Source organism: Apteryx mantelli, chromosome 7 (assembly GCF_036417845.1).
Source record: "Apteryx mantelli isolate bAptMan1 chromosome 7, bAptMan1.hap1, whole genome shotgun sequence".
NCBI lineage: Eukaryota > Metazoa > Chordata > Aves > Apterygiformes > Apterygidae > Apteryx > Apteryx mantelli.
The window spans coordinates 19849000-19868762 of NC_089984.1; the positions used below are offsets into that span (position 1 = coordinate 19849000).

At 41.7% G+C, this 19763-nt stretch overlaps 1 protein-coding gene across 1 annotated transcript; it reads left to right on the plus strand.

Annotated features, from left to right (window-relative positions):
- The first annotated feature begins 2851 nt into the window (after nucleotides 1–2851).
- Nucleotides 2852–19224, plus strand: DUSP29 (dual specificity phosphatase 29). The gene is made up of 3 exons (XM_013960250.1): nucleotides 2852–3027; nucleotides 13585–13805; nucleotides 18834–19224. The coding sequence occupies exons 1-3, from the start codon at nucleotides 2852–2854 to the stop codon at nucleotides 19079–19081; spliced, it is 645 nt and encodes a 214-aa protein (XP_013815704.1). The 3' UTR covers nucleotides 19082–19224.
- Nucleotides 19225–19763: the final 539 nt, after the last annotated feature.

Sequence of the window (19763 nt, forward strand, 5' to 3'; positions counted from 1 at the left end):
ATTTCTTTACTGTACAAATAGTAGCTCTTATCAAGTTAGAGATAACAGCTCATTCACTCACAAATTAGATTATATTACATTTGCATCTCTGGCAGTATAATTTTATTTACATTGTCGTCTGCATGCAGAACTAGCATAATTCTGGCACTAGGAGGAAAAAGGCTCTCCTAGGGAATGGCTGCTGAAGGCACAGAACTGGGACTCTGTCACCCAGAGGGGCACAAGATAGAGCAGAAGGCAAACATGCTAGAAACTGGAATTCTCAGGACATATTAGAAATCCAAACAGAGGACCTTTTAGCTAAACATCATTATCATGTTTTAGGAAATTTGGCTGAAAGATAGATCCCCTTGTCAGTGAAAGCAAGCCAATTTTTGAGCAAAGGTGTACACATGCCAAACAAAAACTGACTCCATAATCTTGCCTAGCTTTGGAGTAGTAAAACAGGACTTGTTTGCCTTTTACAAGTTTTGTGGAACAACAAAATGTGACAGGCACAAAAGCCCAAACTGTCAAAACAAACTCCCCCGGTACACAGGATGTCAGTGAAAAATGGTCATCCTGCTTGCAGGGGAACCCTGCAACTGCTACATGAAGGCACTAGCCAGATTTTTGTAAAGAAAAGGACACAAACATCACTAATGGCCAGCATACAAAATTCATGGGAGTGACTACAGGGTTTGTGACTGCAAAAAAGGCAGATTTTTGGCAGGCTGTACTTGCACACTTCATAAGATCAAGCCCAACTCCACCTCTTCTTGTTAGGAGCCTCCTGCAGAACTGCAAGGTTCAACTTCTTCCTTCAGAGGAATAAGGGAAGGAAGCAACCACTGGGCTGGAACAGTGGACACTGCAACAGAAGAAACAAGACAGACCCAACAAGAGAGGGAGCAGGCAAGGAGAGAAGCTGCAACAGAAAGCTGGCAATGTGAAAAAAAGGAAAACTTTTTTCACACTTCTCAATCTCATTTCTTATTCTTTACTGAGAATACATAAATGTTCTGTACCATGGCTCCCTCCCTGCAAAAATGACCAAAAACTTGAAGCAAAAATAATTGTAAAGACCTTTGACCTAAAACACACCCCAGCATCACACAGAGTGGAGATACCAGCTGACTCCCCCAGCAGGGAAGCGCAGTGCTGCAGCTGGCCTAACAAGTGCAGCCTAGCCCTCTTGCAGCCTTACTGTGCCAGCAGCTAGCGTGGTTGCTGCTGGTGCAAGGGTTCTTGTATCACACTTATTTCACTGGTTTCTTCCCGAGATCCCTCAGCTGTAGGAGGTTAAAGTTAAAGATGGATCAAAATAACTGACGAAGGGACAAGAAGATTCTGGTAAACGGATGTTACCTGCCGCGTTCTAAGACATAACGGCAGCGATGGAGGAGGTAAGACTCAAGTTAGTCTATGGCTTTCATATGCACTAGCATTTGCCTTCACTCACCAGCTGTGAAAACTCCAGATTGCCCTCTGAGTCCTCTGCTTGCAGGGTCAGTACCCACTTTCCAAGTAAGGTGCAGCCCCAGAAGAAGTAGGGGAGGATGGAGGTGACTAATGGGGCTGTAACTGTGGAGTCAAGAACTGAAAGGGAGGCAAACTATACAGGGGAAAGTCTAAATCAGGATGGTGGCCAAGGCAGTCACAGCAGGCAAAAGACAGTCTGGAGCTTGAAGAGACAAGTAAAGCTGACACCAAAGGATTCAGCACTGGCAGATAGCTTAAACATGCAGGACATTAAGGTTGTCAGTTCTGAAAAAAAACATGTCTGATAACATGGCCAGGCCAGGCAAAGGGTTTTGTTTTCAGCCACACTAATGACGCTCTGGTTTTAGCTACTGGATAACATTGCTCTATTGCTTCCTTCTATTGCTTCTTTTACCACTTGGTGTGCAGGGATTTAGGTAAAAAAGGAGAGAGCCTGAAAAGAAAGTCCTTGAGCCCCTCTTCTCAAAAGCTTCTACCACAACTTCTAGTGCTGAAAGCTGCTCAGAGAGTGGGAACACTAGAAGGGGTAACTAACAGAAGGCAAAACCTGAGTTCTCCTTAATTCAGTGTATACCTGCAACATGAGAAGGTGCTGCAGTGATACCACGCTGAGACTAGGATAGAGCACTCACTGATTGCAGCAGAGAATTCATACTCAGATCTCCTCACCTGGATTGCTACCTTTGCAAGCTCTCCATCCCAGACAGTTGCAACCCTGGTTAAAGAATACTTTGTCAATCAGTCACACTGGCTTAGGGGAAGTGCTGCAACAATGTAAATTCTCATTTCTGGAAACAGCCTATGAGGTTCAGTGTGCAGGGCTGCATTAAGATTTTGAAAGAGCAAAACTGGTGCACGCAGCATCCAGTTGGATGGACATACCGAGTCTCACTAGATTGCCGAATAGCACAAAAAAAAGAGAAGCCTTTGGGAGATTAACAATTAATGATAAAGCCATATCTTACATTTCCCTTGCCTGGTCCACTGGCTGCTCTAAATTCCTTACATCAGGCTGCTAGATCTACCAAACTCTTACCAGTGGATTTTCTAGGAAACAAATTCCCAGTGGAGACAGAACTTTGTTAATCACAAACCCCTGCCTTTTGTTCCCACTGCTGATGAGCCCATCCAACAAACCCAGCTCAGGGGAGATAGAAGTAGAAACAAACTGCAGGTGTGGGTCCATGCCTGCCACAGAGCACATACATCCATCTCTCACCATGCCACATTGCACCTGGACAATGCTGCTCCCAGTGTTTCCTTAGCAGGAGCAGAACTCGCTTACTTCATGCTTCCTCACAACCTCACATTCCTTTTTGGTTGCATTCCAGTATCTCACACGTGCTGAGCACACTGCTCCTGGGACAAGATGTCATCAGTAGGTTTGAACACTGGGAAGAAAAATGCATACACAGCAGTCAAAGTGGATCCTGACGGGGATTACTGTACCCCAGGTGCATTTGAACTGGAGCGACTCTTCTGGAAAGGATGTCCGAAGTACACTCACGTCAATGAAGTCTGGCCCAACCTCTACATAGGAGATGAGTAAGTGCTAAGTATAGCTCACCAATAAAGCAAGGTATTTCTTTCTTTCTGCCAGCCATTAGCCAGTAGTCAGCTCTGATGATCTGATTTGATGATCCACTGACAGAAGTCAGAGTTCAACAAAGCAATCAGTCTGCCATAGTCCTTACACAGTACAAGCAGACAGTTTTGGTTGCTGTTGCTTAAAGAAAATGTTGGGTAAATGTGGAGGGGTCTACCCTTGAAGAGCTCTGAGTAATAGAGCAGTGGGGCACTAGCGTAGGCTGCAAAGGTTGAAGCTAATTGCAGTCTATTTTTAAATGGCTCATTTCTAGGAATAATTTGTCATTTATCTCTGAGGGACAGTTCTTCCACAGTTGCTGTGACTGAAGCATCTGGGCTAGATGCATTGGACCACAGCTTAGGTTGGTTTAAGCCTAAACCATAATTCTTGAAAGTGACTGAAGAGACAGCTCAACCTGCAGAGGTATTTCTGCATTTCCTAGCCTGTGCTTATGTACATGGAGTACTCCGCATTTTCAAATTGTGCAAGAGATTAAAACAAATGGAACCCTGTGAAAGGGTGAAGCTGCAGAGGTGTATCTCATCGATCAGGCCAAATGGCAATTTGAAAAAGAACAGACTTAGCTCTGCTGAACACAGGACTAAGACAGAAACAGCCAGCATATTCTGGCATACAGAGCTGGCTGCTGCAGCAGGGAGACAGGCCATCAGAAAATCCCCCAACCCAAACCCTGAGTACAGCAAGAGAGCTTTTCTTACCCCTTAGGCATTATTGGTTGACTTCCCATTTTCCTCTACACCCTTCCCTAACAAGATGTTTATTTTACATCATCACTATAAGGCACAAGCTGCAACCCCACTGACTCCAAAGTTCTCAGTAATTTTTTAAAAGGTCCTAAAATTCATCTGTTGCCAGCTTATAAAAGAGGAAAGATATACAGCTTTGAAAGTTACAAGACTCCTAATATCATTGACCAGTTATTTCTGTGGCGCCAGAGGCAATAGAAAGACACACGAGATCTGGGCTTTAAGCAAGCAGGGGCTGCCACTCTAGAAAGAGAGGGGAGGAAAAAAAACTAAAACAAACAAACAAAAAAAAACACATCACACACACGCCTCTCAAACTATGGGAAGAGCCTGGCCAAATGACTCAGGAATAAAGGAAAATGGGTTTGCCTGCCCTCCCTCCCTCCCCTCCCCCTTTTGGTAGATATTTTTATCTCAAGATTCAGTAAAAAACAAAACAAAACAAAAAACAGGCTCTTCTGACATTTCTTTCCTACATCCTTGTTTAAAATCACCAGAAGAATTATTCTAAATGAAACGGTTAGAAGAATGTCACTCTTATCTCTGTGATGAAGCTACTGTCCTGCCCTCTGAGCAAAGAAGCCTAATTAGACAACAGGTCTTGAGATAATCCCTGGTCTTAGAGACTGTGACTATCTTTCCTATAATTGTTGCTGTAACACTGGATTGTTACACCTTGTATTTGAGTAAATGCTAAGAGGTGTGACTGAATAAAACATACACCTGCACTTAGTACAAACTAACCAGGGGAATGGAATAACAGGCTTCTTGACAGGTTTTTAGAGCTATACCCATTTCAGCTGGACAGCTATTTATTTCTGCAAGGGCGGGGGGAGGGCAGGGACAGGTCTTAAGCCAGGAAAAGCAATGGTGCTTCAAGAGGAAACAAGTCCTCCATATTACCAAGGGCAGGGAGGGGAGAAAACCAGCAGAGAAGGGAAGAGAAATGGGGAGCAGGGAAAAACAAACAAATAAACAAACAGTGAACAGAAACAAAGCTTCACCAGCAAACAGGGCCTCCTGCAAAAGAATGACTTGCTTTCAGTCAGATAAGGCCAAACTCCCCATCCAGTGCCAGAAAATCTGGGGTGAGAACTGGTCTGCAGGCAAGACGCAGTTTTCATTACCAGAACAAACATTTCATTTGAAGCAGACAAAGTCCAGGGACCCCTAATGTCCTTTCTCAGCCAGCTCCACATCTTACTTCTGACCAACAGCTTCCCCCATCAGTGTGGCAGAGGAGTTTAGTTTATTTCAAGATTTTACTGTAGCACTGGTTGCCAAAGAGCTGCCATGGAGATGTGAACAGCTGTTGACTGTATTTGCATCCTTAGCTACGCTAAATTAAGGTTGGTCTTAAAAGTATTTAGTGGAGCTCATCAACAAAATCAAGCGAACACACACATGCAGAGTTTATCTTCAGAGCCTTCACATCTGTGCTTCATTCCTGCCTTCTGCATTTACAAGGTTAACAGGACTTGTGACTGCTTATGGAAATGCTAATTAATTACCCTGACTACGTAATCACATCTTCGATCTAATGCAATACAGGCTATCAAGGAGCCCTGTGAGGCCACTCAATCCTTTTGTTACAAGGCTTCACTGCAGATGTTGCCCAGAGGCAATGAAATCTCCATGAGCCTGTCAGACCCAGAATAATCAAAGCCTCAAAATATAACATGCTGTGTTCAGCTCCAACTGAAATTTTCCTCCAGCAAGTTCCAAGGACTTTTAAAGACCAAACACTGGAACTTGTAGGAGACAGCCCAATGATAGGAACAAAGCATGCTTTGCCAAGCTTTTGATTCATCTGCTACCAGGATGAGTACTTGCATGTATTCTGCTCAAATCCAGAAGCCTTTTATAGGGATGGAAAGGAAAGCAGCGTTGTCTTGCTTCCTCCTTTTACTAGTCACCAGTTTACTGGCATGAGCAGTCTGACTGGCTAATCCCAAACTTGCTTGGTTCACTCCAAGCACATGGAAAATCTCTGCCAGATACATAGCTTGTAGTTTTTTCTTTGTGGCTTTTCAGTGATTGCTTTGTTACCAAAGATGATGGTTGTGGTTCCACATTTCTGAATTCCAAAGAATATTTTAGCTGAAGACAAAGGCCTCCTAAGATTCTGTCTTCATCTTAACCATCCTCCAGCTCTGATCAGGATTTCAGGCCTGATCACAATTTCATCCATATCTGAATAACACATTCTCAAGCTACTCCCACAGAAAAGAAAGTATTCTGGAGTCTAATTCCTTACAGGTTAAATACCAAAGAGAAACTTCTGGACATAAAGTTGAACAGAGCTTTCACTTTAAGAAAACTGTGGTCTGTGCTTGTTCTAAAGCCCCAGGGCTTATGTTTTAAGAACCATAACCCAGGTAAGGTGCCACAGCACACAGGTAGTTCACCTACAGACTGGAGCCTACTACTGTAGATTCACTAAGAAATATAGCTAAACCTTAAATACACGCTTAACAAACTCTCTCTCCCCTTCTCCTGTTTCCAGAAAACCAATACAGTTTGGCTTTTTCCAAGTGACTAAGTAGAAATGCAATTTATACTAACCTAGAAGAAAACAGATGGGACTCATTCAGCATAGCTGATAAGTTACCTCCCACTGTTTAGCATTATGAACTCCTACAACTTATGCGAGTATTAAACATATAAAAATAGGAGCGCTCCAGGTTGCATGGAATTAAAGATGTCTACAAAAAGAGCATACGTAGCTTTAGTTTATAATAACAACACTCATGAAGACATAGTTTCAACTGTATTAGCATGAAAATCTGCCAGTTGTAACAGCACTTTAGCAATACAGAAAGTCAGATACGTAACACTGGACAATAAACCTCTTAAAGCAGCAACTGTTTCCAAGGCAAGTAACACTTGTCATTTAATCTTCTAGTTTTCCCCACACAACATCTCAGTTTGTAGGTGATTTCTAACAGTTGGAGATGCACATATGAGTGACTGAAGTCAAGGCTAGGAATAGACTGACTACAAATGCCTTTGCTATATAGAAAGCAGAGAGGAGTTTCCTTTACTTATATCACTTACAAAACCCATCTACTGTTTTGGTCTAGAGGAAAACAGATTGCTAAATCTTTTTCTACCACAAGTTATGAAGAGCTTGTTCAGTATTTTCAGTGGGACAAAAAAAATTGTTCTAGTTGAACAGGATGTATCCACAGAAATGGAGCAACACCCAACACCTCAGAAGGAAAAGGGGATACAATATTATACTATCTCTAGATTCCCTGGATGCTAGAGTTAAAGGAAATTGGGTCAGTATTATTGGAAATTCTCAACATCTCATGAGGGAAAGCTGCCAGATTTTCTAAAGAAAGTGTCAGTATTGCTTATATTCAGAAAGCTTCTTTCTGACACTGACCAGATGGTAAATTATCATCCTGCATCAAGTTTTCCTTTGGTGGTTAAGAAAATGGAAAAGTTTGAAAGAGATGATTCCTCTTCTAGTAACTCGTTGCCTCAGATTTCCTTGTTTTGTCAGTCTCAGTCAGATCATATGTGGGCTTTAACAGTCTATACTGAAACATGTTTGCCTTGCTCATCCTTTGCATGATGCCTAGGAGATTTGGCTCTACTTAGAGCTTATAAACATACCAGCTAAGAAGTGCTAACTTACCTGTGGAGGGAGCTGTTCTACCCATTTCTTGATAAGAAGTCTCAGACAACTACTTGCCTGCTCTTAGATGCACTCCAGTTTTTGTTGTGAGCCACTGGTGTCTCCCCTTTGAGAGCTGCTACTAAGATGCTTAATACTTCATGTGGAGGTGCAGGCTGCGGTGTCTGCAAGTTGTATTTCCTTCTCTTCCAATGGCATTGGTTTGGGCATCTTCCATAGTATTGGCTGGGAATAAAGCTTGTTGATGATAATACTTTGAAAAGAGAGAAAAGTGATTTGGTGCATTGAAGAAGACAACTTAAAAGTCTTTTACACTGTAAGTACTACATTGTTACTTCCAGAATAAGGAAAGTTTGCTGCAGTACTTGCATTTTCTCCTATGAATCTTACCTTTAAAATCGAGAGCAGGTGCAGTTAAAATCTTGGACCTGCCATTGCACAGACTAAAGGTACAAATATTCTTTTGGGAAGCATCTGAAATTGGATGACATTTGTTTGGGTCAGTTCTCCCTCTCAGTGATAGGGTTATATTCATATATCAGATCACATGAAAGTGATCTCCAACTTTCACCGTTTAAGCGGCATTCCTGTATCAAAGTGCTCTCCCTTGCCCCAGAACTTCAAAAATATGTTTGAGTCTACCTGTCTTACAGTAAAAGCAGGGCCTGATTCAGCAAAGCACTGCACTTTGGCTTAGCATGCTTTGCTGTACAGAGAGGAACTTCTGAGCATGCTTAACTTCTAGCATATGCTTATGTGCTCTCTTGAATTGAAGAGCTGATAAGTTTTTACATGGAATAAATCTGCCCAGTTCACCTCTCAAACTGAAATAAACTGAAATTTTTATGATTATCTTGTAGTGCAATACTTCACCTTCTAAGTACAGAAACACATTCAAGGCAGACACTGAAAACCATGGTTGCATCATGCAGAAGGAAATCAAGAGCTAAAAACACAGATGGTGCAGATGTACAAAATGAAAGCAATTACAAGAGTAGTCAAATGCTTCTGGCTTCACCTAGACTGGGCATTTGCAGCAAACTTTTTACAGTGGCTACTTTAAATTTAATCATTACAACAGAAATGGAAAATTCATTGCATTTTATTAGGAAATAGCAGCACCCGAAGAGAAAATAAGAAGAATACTGTTAGCTTGACTATTAAATTCTGGTAGTGAGCCAATTTCAAGGGAAAGAAGTCTATGCCATTTCTAGCCTGAAATGAATTAGAAACTGAGTTATAAACCCTCCAACAAGGTGTATGATTCATACAGCAGTCTGAGTGATCCTATGCTATTAGGTACCTCAACAAATCAGAAACTTGCCAATATTGATGCTTTCATATATTTTTTCCTTTCATCCAAAATATCGATAACTTAGGCATGGTAGAAACTGCAAGGAAAACCAAAAGCATTCCCCCCTCCTTGTGATGTAACCAGGATTCTCATGATGAAACATGAAGAAATTAGCTGGTGGTTCCAGTAAATAGAAAACGAGGGATGCTTCCACAAGGGTAGCTACACTACAGCTTCAGCTGCAGTTGGAAACAAAGCCAGTTCTTCACACAAAGCTGGAGTTCACTGATGGGCTAAGCCAGTACAAGCAAAACACATCAAGGGGCAGAGAAACATTTGCATTACAGGCATCTGTGTTCCCCTATATGAGAACTTAACAGCCTCCTCCTTACTCTGTGTTAACTGGCAATCAACATGCAGCAGACACAGCATGACCTAGGTTTTATTGCCTGTACTATGGTGGTGTCAAGAGCCTCAGCACAGGCCATGAGCTCAGTGCAGTAGATACTAGATAGAGACAACACATACCCCACAGTATTTATGATAAAAATACAAGGTAAAAAGATGGATGATGGGAAAGAAAAGCAGACAAATCCAGTTTAGCATAGTAAGTGGTGGTCTGACTGGGCTGTTTGCCCAGCTTTGGGTTTACAAGAGAAAATTGAAAAAAACCTTTCAAAACAATAGTAGAGGTATCTTATTAAATACTCGATTAAGTGCAATTATCAAGTGTTGGGGGGAGGGAGAGGAGGGACAAAGCATAAGTGCTTTCTAAAAATTAGCCTCCACATGAAGTTTGAAACCAAGCATTATTGCTCTTGTAAAAAGAAGAAATGGTGTCACTTCAGTTTTCTTCAGAAGATGCAGACTCTAAAAATGCATCATTTGATGGGGAAAGAAATCCTTCTGAAAGATGTTTGTAGCCCTGTTGCTGCTACTTCCTATACAAGAGGAAACACCTAGGATATTAACACCCAGCAAGCTTGTTTCAGTGCCCAAGAGCATTGTGAAGGATCCTCTTTCAGGAGCTGATCGCCTGTTGACTTAACTGTCTCAGAGCTGCACTTCCTTTTCTTCGGCTGCAGTAACAACAGGGCTTCAATACAGCGGGTGTTGCCTCTTCAGAGGGGAGCCCAAGGCAGGCGCCTCTTGTTGCTCTGTGGAACACTGTTTTGTATTGCACAGTTTCCTCAGATCTCAACACAACATTAGGTATCAGAAATCTCAGAAAAAGCTTTCCATAGATAATATTGTCAAGGCTATCTGCCTAAACAAAGGTACCTAATATGCTCCTTACAGATCTAGCAATAGCTTTGCTTGCAGATACACAAGGCACGTAGTCACATGGCCTACAGCAGCTCTGCTCTACTTAACCAGGACAAATGTTCCAGGTCTCAGTTCAACTAAGTCTCTGTGACACCTGTACACATCACAGTTTGAGCACCAATTCTGGTGGCACTGCTAGGATCATAATGTTTGAGTGCTCAACATTGAGGTCTCATTTTTTTGGAAGTTTTTTACCCTCTACATTAGCAGCTTCAGCAGAAAGAACAATATTTGGATTCATATTACAAAGAAAAAGATGGTATTGGGCAAGGAACCTGTGGCAATAAGTGACCTTTTCTATGCTCAGTTCAAAAGGATATAGCTGAATGAGGTTATATAACAAGTAATTAAAAAGCAGACATTTTAAAATCACTCTACCCCAAGCATGCAGGAAAACAGAATGCAGATTCTTCAGTGGCAAAAACAAAGGACTAGAGAGCTATCCAAGTATTTCCTTGGTATGCTTATAATTTGCTTCAAAGGAGAAGAAATATTTCACAGAAGATGATCTAGTCATGTTTGACTATTCACGATGGGCTTTTTGCAATAGCATTCAAGGTAGATGCATTGCTGCTCTTCATTCTGTTTCCAGCCCGAGCTATGGGAAACACTGAGCGAGCTAACAGAATAACAGTGTGTGTACACCCAAACTCCAACAAGCCAAGAGTAAAACAATGGCTAATCCAAACTGTGATGAGAAATTAACACCTGACTGCCTTTTGTGTTTAATTAATTGAATAAGGATGATGGAATTCCATTCTGGGCCCCAAATTCACAGTATGCAACTACAGATAAGACCTGGAGGGGGTTGGGGGAAAGAGAGAGAAGCATGGAAAAACATGGATTTTCCTCAAAACATCTACCATATGCTCACTAGTGGAGTACTCACTGTGCCAGGACAGAACAGTAGGCACTGACCTACAACATGCCTTGGCATTTTAAGCACTGGAACATTAGGCAGCATAGGAGCAGCTGGATGGATGTAGGCCTAAGATGCTCATACTGAAACAAATATCTTAAGAAATGTATTAAACCTGCCCAGTATGGGCTAAAGAGCTCCAGTTCCCAGGAGCTTGAGGAGACTGAGCTGAATGGTTATGCAGTTAATGAAAGGCAGTATCCCTTTTTCCTGAATACTTAAACACTGAACACTTAAAGATGAGATCCTGAGACACGGAACACCACAGTAATTCAGACTGTCAGAAACCAATGCGTTAGATGCAGCCACTGTGTCAATAGGCAATCTCCTGAGAACCTAATCAAGGAAACGGGAAAATGGGATTTCAGATGAATGTAGCAGTGTCAAATGTTAAAATGATTGTCATACGACCTATTGTTTGACATTGTCCTTGCTCAGAACAACAACAATATCATTTAATTCAAATGCTATTTATTAGATTGAGCAGTGGTTGCAGAATCCAAGTTTGGTAGTATCTACGGTACATCAGAAACCCCTCCCCCCCACACACACAAACAGTTAATCTTAATTCTTCCATTGACTCTAACTACAATGCAGTCCTACTTGCTATTCAGCATGTAGGACTCAACTTGCAGGGGTTCTAATTGAGCCCAGATCTCTGACCTGAAAGCATCAGTCTTTCATTGTTTGTTGGATACATGCTTTGGGCCAACTCTGGTGAATGGAAAACAGATTTTCTCCATCCCAGTATCAGGGAGGCAAAACAAAACACAACTTAACTTGAAAGCGGAATCTGTTTTTCTCCTCAAGCATATCAAAACCAAGAGAAGAGTTATTCGCTATCCTTTCTACTTTTTGACAAGGACAACATTTGATCTGTTTTTAAAGTATTGGCCATCTTTACAGTCCTGCGCTGAAGTGCCTTTGCTGGCTACATGCGTAGAGCATACCAACTTGAGGAGACTCCAGAGAATGAGTGTCTGAATGGAAGAGAGAAAAAAATGTCTTTCTAGGTCAGTCACTGCAACAAGAATATGAAGGGCAGGAGTGAGCATGACTGACCTGAAGGGAAGGTGGCAAGTCGCAGCACTAGCGGCAAGATGCTTTTGCCTCTCTGCCCTCCAGAGTCTACTGAGCTTAGGCTGGCATCACCAAACTGACTCAAGAATTCTTTATTATTATTATTAACTATCACATGGGGAACTTGTGACATTATTTCACGGGAAAAATGCCAGCAGGATCAAGATATTTTTGTTCTTGTCCAGAAGGGAATTTCTGCAGGGAGGAAGATCTACTCAGAACAGCCAATTATGAGTTTGATTTAAATCAAAAGAACACAGATAACACCCTGAAAATCCATATCCCAGTTAACTGTCCTAATCATCACGTTCTTGCCTGCTCAAAGGGGGATTTTGACTGAGAGAAAGTGGGAAGGTGCAGTTGACTTTATTTGCAAGCCATTCTGAGCTGTCACCATTAGAATTATGAAACACAACAGGTAGCCCAAGATGACATTTTGTGTGACAGTAGCTGCATTTACACATTGAAATGCTTAGGAAACATTCATGGAGAGAGGTAGTTTTGGCTGGAAAAAGCTGTTTTATATCATGCACTAGTTCACTTATGGCAGTAGTAGTTATGTGAATACATATTAATTGAACAAAGCCTATAAAATTCTTTGTGAAAAGCTCACTAGTCCTTTTAGACACTAATGAAACTTGACAGCTTTTCCAGAACAGAGCTTTTCAAAATTAAAAGCTTTCTGCAATGGAAATTCTAAAAACGAGTTTTTACATGTCTGCCACAAACTGCACATTTTGAGGAATTTCAAGCTGCTGGCACACAAACATCTATGATTCCCTCTTCTGACTTCTCTTTTCCAAAGAAAGAGAGGACAAAGAATAGAATATTGAGCTTTTACTGAAGGCTGATATCTGGTTTCTATGTCTAGTTCTTTTTGCTTAAGACCTCTAGTTTAACCCAACATGGCAGCAAGAGGAAGCTTGATAGGGATTGTATCAGAGAAAAAAAATTTGTAGGTATAAATGTAGAAAAAAAGCTTAGTAACTGAGGTTCTTTTAGAGATGATGAAGAGCTTTTTGAATTCCAGCTGATCTTACTACTCACATCTCGCTGATTCTTTTATTAGTTCTGCAATATCGAATGATGGGAGAGAAGGGGAAAGCAGCATTCCCGGGTCCTATTTCAAGCTCTGCCACTGATTTGCCTTTATGACCCTGAGTAATTCACTCTCTATGTATCTTAAGTTTCTTCTCGTATAGGAGGGATAGAAGCCAGTATTGCCTGCACTACTTAGGTGTCAGGGGAATATGTTCATTTGTAAGGTGCTCTGACACCTTCTAACACTTGGGAGAGCATCATAAATTTCAGGGGATCATTCTCTTTCTAAATGACAACATCTTAAAATTTTTACAGTGGTAACTGATGCATTTTTGAAGCATTACCAATTTCATTAACAATTAGAACATACCAAATCAGAGTTTTTTTGGCTTGCTGGATGAGGAAGCATCTTCATTCACATGACAGCTTTTGTTTCAACAGGAAAACTGCATTAGATCGCTACAGCCTTGAGAAGGCAGGCTTCACCCACATCCTCAATGCAGCCCATGGTCAACGGAACGTGGACACAGGACCAGAATATTATCGTGACATGACTGTGGAGTACCACGGAGTGGAAGCAGATGATCTCCCCACTTTCAAGCTCAGCCAGTTCTTTTATTCAGCTTCTAAATTCATTGATAACGCACTTCAGGATGAAAGAAGTAAGGAGGGTGTTGAAAATGGTTAAAAACAGGACAGTATTTACTTAAGCTGGATAAGCATAATTCAAGGCGTCCAGCTCTGTGGGAATAAAACAAGGCCAAGATTGTTTAACAGAGGATATAAAAACAGTAGCAGAGAAGTGGTTGTTTAAGATAAGACAGTGGTGGTAACTGGGTTTAGGACGTTTCTCACTGCAGAGCTGGTACCAGCCCAAGCACCCCTTCCAAGCTGTTTGATAGAAGTCCACATCACAGTTCACAGTTTGTGTTCAGGTGTCCGGTCTACTAGTGGTGCTTTCTTCTTTTCTTTTTTTTTTCCAGGGGGGGGGGGGGGGACGGGGGGGGGACGGACAGACGGACTACTTTATAAACACCTCAAAGATAGAAATTGCATAGGTGCCTTGCATTAGCTGCCTTTTCCTCAAATGGGTCCCTATTACGACAGGTTTAATGAATATTGGCTGCAAAGCAGCACAAGAGGGGTGTTCTGCAGAGATTCCAGACCATCACTCCACAACTTCACGCTCTGCAGCATTAGTTTCACTCTCCACAAATATAAAAGACACCTTCCTACCTGGCCATCACATTGCCCAAAAAGCTATAACAGGGATTTCTCTCTGTCATCTTCCAAGCAATAGGGGACTGAAACCTCTTTGACAGCAGAGATCTAGAAAAATTTTGTTAAAGCCTTTGTAATTTCTCAGCTTGATTACCACAATTCATTATTTACTGACCTCCAGCATGTTCTATCAGAAAGCTTTACACTGATGGGAAGTATTGCAGCCTCAATCTCACACTAGCTTCCAATATTACTCCTCCTACTCCTGCCCCTGCCCCCCCCCCCCCGCCTTCTTTTATTAAATCTCCACAGGGTATTTTACCAGAAATAAGTTGAGAAATTTAGTACTCTCCTGTTGACCTAAGAAGTTCTTAATATCAAAGGGTCACATACCAAGTTTCTAGCCTCCTGTCAGCTTCTGTTCTTGGCTGTTTAGCTCAGCTATAGCCAGCTACTACCTGGCTTGCCCCCAGTAGCCAGCCAGGTCTGTACAATTTTACCCTTTCAGCAAGTGCAGTCTATAGCAACAGTCCCTTTCCTTGTTCAGGAGAAGGACTTGAAAGCAGATCAGTTTTAAAATCAAAGTCCTAATAGCAGGAGAAACTGCTTTAGGAGGTTACTCATTTGTCAAGAAAGATACCTAACGTTTCAAAAAGTATATCTGAAGCACTCCCTTTGGGAAGGAATGCAAAACTAAAGCACACCTGTGTTTAGCTATGGCAGGAGGCCAGAGGTCTGTACCAGGCACAGTAGCTGAAGAAAGAAATGCAGACTTCCTCACTCCCATCACTATCCCTTTCCTGTATCACCTTTATCTGCTGCACTGAGATAATGAAACAAGCACAAGTGAGGCTGCAAAGTCTTGAGAAAACTTGCATCCCACTAAACATCAGGACAGGGAAGGATGGGACAGGCTTCTTGTTTTGAAACCACATCAAAATCCAGGAAACTCTGAGAAAATGCCAAGCACTAGTGCAGCACTGAGACAAAAGCTCCAATCAAAGAGTGACTGGATTAACTTATACATGACAAAATTCCCCACTAAAGTAGGTATTAACAACTGCAACTTTTTCTGCATTGACTGCCACATTCACATGGTTTTAAACAATAGGATCTCTTCTGATGGAGACCAATGAAATAAAGAGAATTATTTACTCTAAAAATCATGGAGAAAAAGGAAGAGCTAAGTTCTAATGAGGAAAAAAACATACTGAATGCACACCTTCTATCCCAGTCAAGAATATCCACAAAGACACATAAGCGTGTCCCCATGAAAAGATGCGAATTGAATGCATGTCAACAGCTTTCCAACATGCATTTGCAATAGATTTCAATCTTCTTCTATTGCTAACAGAATGACTCCAGAAACAAGATTTAAGAGTAGACTGAAGTCTCTGCTACACCTAAGGGTGAAAAGATTATAGGCAAGTAATTAGCACTCTCCTCCATCAACACACATGCAAAAGATGCACGCTGTTCATTTTATCTGTGAAGGCACATCTAGTCTAACTATGTATTTCAAAGACTATTCCTATTGTATATCTCCTGACACACAAATAGCATCCAGATTCCTAAGCAGGATTTTGGAGTAAGTAACCAAGTGTCTGTCTTCAGTGGTAATGAAAAAGGACTTCAGGGCTCAGTAAGTGGTGCTCAATACTTGTGAACAGTAACACAATTACACCCATTACTGTAAAGTCACTTGTTACTTTGCATTAGAGTTGAGCCAATGCAAAGAGAGAGAAGAAGGAGAAAAGAAAGGTTTCCACTTTGTGATAGGAAAGTATGGATGAGTTAATGTATTTTGGCTGTGTCACACTGCTTGGGGGTGCATCCCTCACAGCCAGACAAGCGACCAAATGGATTGAATAGATGTTCTTATAGAATGCTCTTGGCTGTGCAGATGCTTAATAGTCATTTAGTGTTGCTGAAACAAGTTATCGTGCAAATGAAGAACCCTCTCTGCTTCTGCAACAGGCCAGGAAGCCCCTCAGTTTGGATGCAGCCAAAACAAGGTTCTAATGCAATGTGATAATTCTGACTGACCTTTAAAACCTTTGTGATAGTGAAGAAATTCCCTGACCAGGGCACTATTAGCAGATTTTCAGAATGGGCAGACAGACTTAAGCAAGGGGAAAAATAACTCAGTTGGAAAAGTAAGTTTTAGAGGTGAACTCAAAACTGTTTACAATTGTGCTGTCCTTCAGCTGTGCATAAAAACTTCCCAAAACACAGAATTCAAAGCTTAAGGAAGCTTAAAGTTTTCGAGTAGAGAGGACTAATTACCTGAAGGCAAGGCATTATTTTAAGAGGTTTGTAGATCCCTTCTATGCTACAGACTTAGTTCTCATTCTCTTGGAGTCTTAGTTCCTCTGAATGTAAGATGGAGAGTAATAGCATTTTCTATTCATGCAGAGATGTCATGGGAAAATACATTAAAGAAAGACACTATAGCAATGTGGGAGGAAGCACAGGAGACAGATATAAAGACCTAAGGCATGTGACTAAAGACACCTCAGTATTCATCTTTCCTCAAGAGGAATGTGCTGTTGCAATTTTTGTCCGATTCTGGCCACTTGAGGAAAGACAGTTCAGATTGGTCCTTACATTGAAACTGAAGGCACTACGAACTAGTACAGAAGTGATTTGGCCCTGGAGAACTGTACCAGCATCTTGTCTCCATAGGCAGTCCGATCTTGAATATTCACACACGAGAATGCCAGATCTTCGTTTTCCTACAACCAGAAAGTATTTCAGGAAATTGTATGGACATTTTTTGCCTTTGTTAATACAACCATACATTTTCTCCTAGGGTCCCCTGTTTCCCACCCACAGAAAGCAAAGCCTCCTTGTCCTACCATTTATTTCATCCCCCTCAGCAGCCACCCATTTACAAGCTAGGAATCTCTAGCAAGAGACATGAAGGGCTGAACAAATGAGAGTTTTCATCCATTTCAAATATTTAGAGTAATAATAGAAGGGATTATCATTTTCCACGACAGGAAGAGGCACTTTCAGTTATCAGCGGGACTGGAATTTTGCCAAGATGCCTCTAAAACTATCTGCTGGGATTAGGATACAGACTGTAACCATTAATCCCCTCGTGCTGGCAGTTTTTGATACATCCATTACACAGCAATGCTACTCATGCCAAGACATTCCTCTTGTGCCTGGCAGTAAAAGAGTTAATCAGCAGGAGTCATAGCTTTGCACCCAACACTTCTCACTAGGCATAGCTGACAGAGATAAACTATTATTGGCCCTGTTCAAATCCCCCACCCCGTGGCAATTCAGCTTAGCAGGATGTTAGAGAGACAGGTCCAAATCAACTTCCTTGAGCAGTTCAACTCTTTGTGTGCCCCTTCATGGGCTCTGCTATCCCAGAATCCTTTCTGGAAATCTTCTGAAGTGTTTCAAAACTTGACAATCAGACCTGAACCCACTTACTATTTTCTTCCTCTGCCTCCCTTGGACATCGCAAATGTGGAATGTTCCACTTTGGTTTGTGTCCTTGCTAGTGCCTGGAGCCAAGGACTTTCTGACAGCAGAAATCCGAAAGTTGAACTAAGCAATGTAACAAAGCTAAAACTTGAGGCACATTTATCTAGAGACGAAAACTATTGACAGGAGCTGTGCATTCGCAGAGTGAGACAGGCCACTGCTGCAAGGAAGGGAAAACAATCTAGGAGGATGGTGGGGAGAAAAACATTATTTTTATTCAACATGATAGAGTGGGGGTGACTCACCAGAGAAAAAGACTACCAAAGAGCTGGGAACCAGCTTTTCTAAAGTCAAAGATGTAGTTTATTTTGTATCCAGCTGGTTATCTTACCTATGAACATCTATAGCCTTTCTTCCCCTCCGACCTCAAAATATCACTGAGACTTAAGAAAGTCTTATTAGCTACATTTTATAAATGAAATACTTGGGCAGACTGATCAACTGATGTGTTCTAGATCTTGAGGGAAACCGATGACAGAACAAAAAATTCAAAATCAATCAGTGGGTCACTTTTTATCTCTAGCTGATAGTTCTGAGACAAGCACCTCCTTGCATCCCATTTATCCTCATGGAAGGATAGTTTAAGAGCTTACCAAACCCTCCCTCACCCTTGTGCTTTGGTCACTATGCCCAAACAGGGAATTGAGTACACACTGCTTGGGAAGAGCATAAGGCGAGATGAGGTGGGCTTTGTTTGTTACTTAATGCAAGATGGCAACACCCAGGGCTTCTCTGCAAATATTGCTTACAAATAAAATGAAAGATATCCTGCTTAGGATTAAACACATAACCTCCAAGGTAGATGGTGTCCAGGCTCTATGGTAAGACTTACAGATTCTGCTTCCCCACTTGTAGGAAGAAAAAGGGGGGGGGGGGGGTCTTAAAAAGCGCTAGTAAGTGTAACCCTTCACCGTTAGGAAAAAAAAATATCCCAACATCGTTTCTGCATCATCTCTTTGTTCCCACAGATAAGGTTCTGGTTCACTGTGCTATGGGTCGCAGCCGGTCAGCTACGTTGGTCTTAGCTTACCTGATGATTTACAAGAACATGACAGTGGTGGATGCCATTGAACAAGTCTCAAGGCACCGATGCATCCTGCCGAACCGGGGATTCCTGAAGCAGTTGAGAGAACTGGACATAGCGTTGGCACTGCAGAGGAGGAACACCAAGAACAGTCTACCATCCAATGATGACGAGAACAGCATCACGATCTAGTATTGCTCCTGACAGGATAGTGCTACTGGAAAAGAAACTCCATCAAAAGAGGGGAGGGAATGGTTTAGTAAATTACATAGTCACAGAAATCATTTGTTACTTGGAAGGAGAAACATACAAATACTGTCAAGATGGGAAAGAGAGGAAGCCAAGTTTAAAATCCACCATTATAAAATTTCCTGGCTTTAACAGTGTCCTTCATGACATTGACATATTAAGTTTTCCTCTGTAGAAAAAGCTTTCCCACCACAACAGGCACAGCTTAAACTAAACCCTCTTCTGCCTGAGTACCCTCAAAATCCTGATCCCAAAACAAGCACACGACCTTTAAAAGAGAGTAGCTAGCCATTACATAAAGGGATTTTGTGGGAAAAGCACCCAGGAGGCAGTAGCACAGACAGCAGCACAGACAACTGAATTGTTTAGTCAGAGTGCTGAAATATTTCCCATCAGTTCGTCCCTTTTTGCTGTCTCCTGGCTTCTACATTTCTACTCTCATAGTAACAAACTTGGGGAGCAAGTTTAGAGAGTCTCCAGATGAGAATCAGCTGCCCAGGCTTCACAGTGGACTTTGCAGCAGAATATACAAATTAAAAGCAAAGCAAAGTCCTTGAGGTAGTCAGACACGTAAGCAAATACAATGGATAACAATTCAAGGAGATACATATATGGTGGCATATTT

Coding starts and splice junctions, on each gene's coding strand:
- DUSP29 (XM_013960250.1), top strand. CDS start 2,852: ATGTCATCAGTAGGTTTGAACACTGGGAAGAAAAATGCATACACAGCA. Junction 3,028..13,584: donor AACCTCTACATAGGAGATGA/GTAAGTGCTAAG, acceptor TTGTTTCAACAG/GAAAACTGCATTAGATCGCT. Junction 13,806..18,833: donor CGCACTTCAGGATGAAAGAA/GTAAGGAGGGTG, acceptor TTGTTCCCACAG/ATAAGGTTCTGGTTCACTGT.